The 6682-nt window shown below is 36.0% G+C and overlaps 1 protein-coding gene across 1 annotated transcript in view; it reads left to right on the forward strand.

The window, feature by feature from the left end:
* Positions 1–525: 525 nt before the first annotated feature.
* The window catches only part of LOC107083380 (pro-opiomelanocortin-like), an 8037-nt gene continuing 1880 nt past the window's right edge, over positions 526–6682 (forward strand). Inside the window, exons 1-2 of the mRNA XM_015372576.1 lie at positions 526–711; positions 4857–5001. Coding sequence (XP_015228062.1) covers positions 4882–5001 — 120 coding nt within the window. The 5' untranslated portion in view covers positions 526–711; positions 4857–4881. The remainder of the gene's footprint in view (positions 712–4856; positions 5002–6682) is intronic.

Here is a 6682-nt window from a genome sequence, read left to right on the forward strand (position 1 = left end):
TTATCCCTGTGTCTGTGTGTTTTTGTCTTTGTGTGTTTTCTTCTCCTATGACGTCTGTTGGTGACTCAGGTCCTTATAATGAAGTTTCCGCATAGGGAAGCACGTACTACTTCCCAGAAAATAACCAACAAGAAAACGACTGAATCGGTCATATTGACTTTATAAGCATCCTTGTTGGTGTTCTAAGTGAACAATAAGAAACCCCCTGTAAGGGATTCAGACCTGCCAGGGTTTACAGACAAAAAAGCTTCTGTTTTAATGGTCATATGATATGAGGAACTTTAATTCCAGGAATTAATCTAAAAGAAGAGAAAAGGTCGCAATAAACACATGTTGGAGGTTTTTTTAGAAATGCACTAAAAAATAGAAAAGTTAAAGAGCACAATGAGTTAAGTTGTGTCCTCATGCTTGTATTCTTTTTTATCCTCAGATGCACAAACCTTGCGATATCGATCAGGAGCCATGTGGGTGGCCATGCACAAAATCACACAAAATCACACACTCCTCCCTGTTTGGAGCAGAGAAGTTGACGCTGCACCTCAGTCACACCCAGAGGACTTGAGACTCAACACTCTCTAATTCCTGCAAATATAAAAAGAGCTTTCATATTGGGAAAAAGCTTGAGAGGCGGAGAGTGAGTGGAAGTCTGCAGGATCTGTGGAGGAAAGGCAGAACAAGAAACAAGAAGAGAGGACAAGCATTTTGGAAAAGGTAAAAAAAAACTTCTACTATAATTCAAATAGTACTGATTAATGCATTGTTAAAAATATAATGACAAACATCTTTGCAGTACCTTAAAGCGTATTTATGCACGTGTGGTAGAGTTTAATGTCAGTTTGGCTCATTTAGTACTATATGTAAGGTCAGTAAATGTCGATACATGTTTCATTTTCACTGCATCTATGTAAGATCTTCATATCAAAGTGCGTACATCTGTGCAGATCTCAGCAGAGTGAGTCATGCTGTAGGAAGAGATGAGTCTCTGCAAGTGTTACAAAAACAAAAGCCCACCAAGGAGTCACAATAACAGAGCAGGCAGGAGAGACGCAACAGGAGACAGATTCTTCTCCCCTTTGAAAAAAGGTTTAATCTCACATACTTGTGCCTAAATCGCCCACAATGAGCGTTTAAAAACCTCTGGAAAAAGCTTTAAGTTTAAGAATGAACACATTTCTGGTCAAATTCTACACTTCAACAAATATGATCTCATACCCTTTAAAAAAAAAAGTCTCCAAAGAATAAAGTGGGGAAAGACAACTGTAAACCTGTAAAGCATCTCTTTAGCTTACTGCATCAAATACGTGGAATTGCATACAAATCTTAAGCTTGTAATTGTTCAAATTAAGGGATGACAATTAATAGCCATGTTTGAAAGAACAGCAAGCAACTACTTTAAAAAAAAAAGATGAAACAATTATCTTATTGTGCCACGATAGAAAGTAAAGAAGGAAAGGGTTAGAATCAAGTAAAAAAAAAAAAAAAAAGATACTCCTAGTTAGTTTAACATTTTATTCAAAGTTTTGATATCTTTTAACTCACTGGTTAACCAGGACTGCTTTAATATTGGTATTTTGGAATTGTCTAATTTTAAAAAGGTTGTACCTTTGAGCTGCTCAGACAAAAAGTTGCATTGTTTTAGCACAGGAAAAAACAAGGCTTTTCATGTGAACACTTTATTTTTAGCAATTAGAAAATAGAACCCAGATATTTACTATTAACTTTGCAAGTTTGGCAAGTTGGCAAGTTTTAAGCCAAAGTTTTTTTGGAGTTTTTTTGGAAACAACTCACCTGCACCTAAATACATCCATCCATCCATCCATCCATCCATCCATCCATCCATCCATCCATCCATCCATCCATCCATCCATCACGCTATCTCCAGCTGTCTACAAGCAAGAGGCTGGGTACACCCTGGACAGGTCTGCACTGAAATACAATTTATGTCTATTAAATCTATTATTGTAGTATTTTGCATAGACGTGGTTTAGGATATCATCATAAAGTGTGTCTTGTTGGCAAGCACTGGTTCTTAACTTACAATGCTTTCACCATCATAACCACAATCATAATAGGACTTTTAATTTAAGATAAAGACAGCAAAAAATATATATATATATATCACTCAATTTTCAACTAAAAAAATTCCTTTAATTAAAAAAAACACATATTTAAATCATCCTTATTCTATGTAAAAGCTTTATTGCCACCAATAGATCTTTCTAAAACATACTTTGAGTTTTTTGAGTCAAACACAGAAAGATTTGCTGGTTTGCTTTGTCGTGTTAATTTCCACCGATTTTCCTTGAGGATTTTCTGACTCAGAGAAGTTTTCATTGTTCTATCAATTCCAAATTATGACATTAATACTATATATGGCTGAGAGCATTATTTTACATTAGTTTCTTTAAAAGGTTATTGTCAGTGGACCTTGAACAACACTGATTGAAGAAGCGAAAAACATGAAATGGTTTTAAAATCATCATAAAAATCATCTGTGTCAGAATTAGACTTGAGTTGTGTGGACATTATGACATCACCATGAGACCCTGAGAGGAGAGAGAAGTGTAGGAGTAGCATGTGGCATCATTGCACAGGCATAAGAGCTTGATTCTATCACCATCTTTACCAAGAGCAGAACCATTTGATATCAAAGGCTGTCATGTTCATCATGGCAGTCAAACTCATATCTCTTTAAATGGGAGCACGGGCTCCAGGTGAGAATATGGATATCAGAAACCAACAGCCGCACAAAGTGAAGGTGCCACTAGATGGCGTCCAATTAATCCTCGCTGGTAGTCTCTTTCGCCACATTTCTTTCCTCTGGTTAGTACCTGCTAGTGCTGGTACTACAGCCTATTTGGCGGTAAAGCTCCAGAAAATCTAATGTCAATCCTTTATTGTCCCAATAAAGGGGAAATTCACTCTCTGTATTTAACCCATGCCCTTGGGGAGCATTGGGCTGCCATTGTGCAGCGCCCGGGGAGCAGCCTGGGGTTAAGGGTCTTGCTCAAGGACCCAGAGTGGCAGTCCATGGGAGTCTGTGGGTCTTAAACTCAAAACCTCCCGGACTCAAGCATCTCTGCAGATAAAAAAAAAACTGCATAACCACATCACAAACAGTAGTGGAGGTGAGAGATATGGGTATAGCTACCATGGACAGAGATGGGAATCAGCCAGTGGCGGCTAGCCAGTAGAGGGCGCTCAATTACCTTGATTATGACATTAAAAAAAACTAATTAAAATTAATTATAAAATGTATATTTTATAAAATACATGGATAAAAAATATTTCGAAATATACTGATATATATATTTTTAGATGTGCAAAATAAATATTTAATCTTTAATGATGAGCAAAGCATCATTGCATTTTTCGCCAGATTGGGGACGCATTTCCGCCCTAGGGTGCAAAAATCTTTGCCTATTGTCTCTCGTTAAAAGTTGCATATTTACATTAGCTCCTCTGCAATACTGAAATATAGGAGAGCTCTGGGCACATCACAGCTACGCCCTGAGATGACAGGAAGTCGACAGAGTTATTGTATGGGTGATTGACAGGCCAATTCAATATGCCCAAAAAAATTTCAAAGATTTCAAGATTTTTTATATAGGCAAATCTTGTATTAAAGACAATGCTGTTACAGGGCAACATTTAGCTAATTTGTGCCATTACAGAAAGAAATGTGGCATCAGCAGTAAAACCAAGTCAGAAAGTAGCTTAACAGCCATCAAGCCATGTAAGAAGCTATGAAAAGCTTTATTCTATACCAGTGTGGGGCCAGAAAACACAGCTGGGTTAATTGGAGAAACAGTCAAGTTAGTTACACACATGCTAGATCAAACATGAGAATGGTCACGCTTGGGCAACAGGATACAGAGACACAGAGAAAAAAAGGGTTAATACATTAATCTCTTAAGGCTAGTGAGGCATTGGGTCTATGTTGTCTTTTTGCATGCAGATGCCAGATTGTTGTGGGAAAAAAATCACAAAGCCTGGTGGAAGCTTGTGATTGGTGAATAGACACCAATCACAACATGTGTATCAGTGGCTCTAAGCAACCGTGATATTTGTTTCTCTTTCTAGGTTCTTATAATAGACCTTGTGACAGCAAGTTACCGCTCCTGTTATCACCTTAGCCTCATGACTAAATGTGAACAACTAACTCATCAATGAAGACAGGATCCCTACTCAGGCCTTAAGGTTGAAGGTCAAAGATAGACCTACATTGCGTGCGAATCTGTTCTGCTGTATCTACAAGATAAAAATAGCTGGCCTATCAGCCAAAAAGTTCTATTTTGCGCAATACAAAACAAAAACAGCAGATCGATCATTTGGACAGTTTTAGAGATTTTTCCCCAAATATTTTTTTTTCAAATCACTTGGGGCGGGAATCTGTAATCAGTTTTATATATAATAATGATATATTATTAATTTGCTAACCTGAAAGCTTGGTAATTCAGGATACCAAAGAAAAAAAGCAGAATCTCTACTGCTAAATCTTCTGATGTCATATTTCTGCTTTCAATAAGTCGGTTTGAATGAGATGCACATTGTAAACATGACCATCTGCTAAAGCGTGTGCAATGATGGCTCCAGCAGGAATGATCACCGCTGGTATTTGAGCTCAGCCATTACTCAACCATGACACATGCAAATCATTTCATGTCAAAGATTGCATTGAAGCAAATTGTTATATAAGGCAGTGATGTTTCACAAGTGTAAGGATCAAAAGACTTCTAACAACCAGCAGGGTCCCCCGCTCTGTGATCAAGTGAGGATTTAATTCTACTGGGTCACAAACATCTCCAGAACTCATAAAAGCTTTGGGTTAATGCTTTTTTATATTTTTTTTCCAGCTCTGAGTAAGTCTCCAATAAGAAGATGTTGCACCAGCGCTGGCTTTTTATGATTCTGATTGGATGTATGTGCAGCTCTGGGTCTGGTTCAGTGTGTTTGGAAAGCTCTACGTGCAATGATAGGACTGACGAGGACAAAATACAGGTAAGTCAAATCAGTTCCTGTGCCTGGTCACTTATTTCCTCTCATTTTCTGTCATTGTGACAGAATAATGACACATAATAGCATCATTATTTGGAACAATCATAGAAAATGGGTCTCCTTAGTATTTTATGTTTCACCGTTTCAGGATTTTTTTTTTCGAGAGAATGAACTCCTTCAGAATATTATTGACATTATCTTAAAATATGAAGCTTTTCCACCATTATTAAACAAAAAGTTACGAGGGAAGATTGTTTAATTATAAATTATAGTACATATTATCGAATTGTTTCCTTTTCTGTTAAGCTTTGTGCACAAATTCTTCAAAGAAAAAAGATTAAAATCTTAGAAACTTTGTCAATCAATACCTGGTTAAAACCAGCAGGTTATGAAAAGATAGAAACAGGTCAGGAAAATGGGATATGAGCAATTGGAGCAAATTTATTATTTTATGTCCTAAAATCTGATCACTCTCTGCAGTTAACAAACTTTCCTTGTTTTTTTTTTTCTGAAGCAATAAACAAATATTAGTATTAATCTCAGAGTTTTAGTGCCACCCTCTGTTACTTAGTCAGAATATTTAAATAATTTGGATTTTTTTTCCTGATTTCATAATGTAATCGCATACGGAAAAGGATTAGGGCCACTGGGGAAACAATAAGTTAACTGATTTTTACATTTTATTTCAGTTTAATATGGGGGGAAAAAGAGTTTTAGTGCCACCCTCTGTTACTCAGTCAGAATGTTTAAATAATTTAGATTTTTTTTTTCCTGATGCCTGTGGCAGACAGCAGTGCTGTAGAGTTTGAAAGTTTTCTTAAAAAGTAAATACTGAATGTTGTGGAGTGATCATATAGTTTTGGCAGTGACGGGTTGGGTGATGTGGAAGGGTTTGTTTTATTGTATTATATTTTTGTGCTTCACTACTTGACTTGTTCTATTGTAGTTGTCATGCTACTTTCTCTATTTGTGAAGCTTATATTTCCTTTACTTTAACAAACTTGTATGAGCAACTTGTTCAATTGACTTCTATAAGCCTACCTTGCAACATCTTATAACTGTGCTCTGCTTTTTGTTTATGTAAAACTCAATAAAAAATATCTTGAGTAAAAAAAAAAAGTAAATACTGTGTTCTGGTCTAAAGAGGGAGATACGGAAAAGGATTAGGGCCACTTGGGGAAAAAAAAAAAAAGTTAACTGATTTTTACATTTTATTTCAGTTTAGTATGGGAAAAAAAAGGTCAGAATTCTGACTTTAATCTCTGAATTTTGACCTTTTTTCAGAATTCTGCCTTTTTTTCTCTGAATTTTTTTTACTTTGATCTCAAAATTCTGACTTTTCTCTCTGAATTCTGACTTTAATCCCATAATTCGGACTTTAATCTCAAAGTTCTGACTTTAATCCCATAATTCGGACTTTAATCTCAAAGTTCTGACTTTAATCCCATAATTCGGATTTTAATCTCAAAGTTCTGACTTTAATCCCATAATTCGGACTTTAATCTCAAAATTCTGACTTTTTTCTCTGAATTCTGACTTTAATCCCATAATGCGGACTTTAATCTCAAAGTTCTGACTTTAATCCCATAATTCGGACTTTAATCTCAAAATTCTGACTTTTTTCTCTGAATTCTGACTTTAATCCCATAATGCGGACTTTAATCTCAAAGTTCTGACTTTAATC

The sequence above is a fragment of the Cyprinodon variegatus genome, unplaced genomic scaffold, assembly GCF_000732505.1.
Source record: "Cyprinodon variegatus isolate N-32 unplaced genomic scaffold, C_variegatus-1.0 Scaffold4, whole genome shotgun sequence".
Lineage (NCBI taxonomy): Eukaryota > Metazoa > Chordata > Actinopteri > Cyprinodontiformes > Cyprinodontidae > Cyprinodon > Cyprinodon variegatus.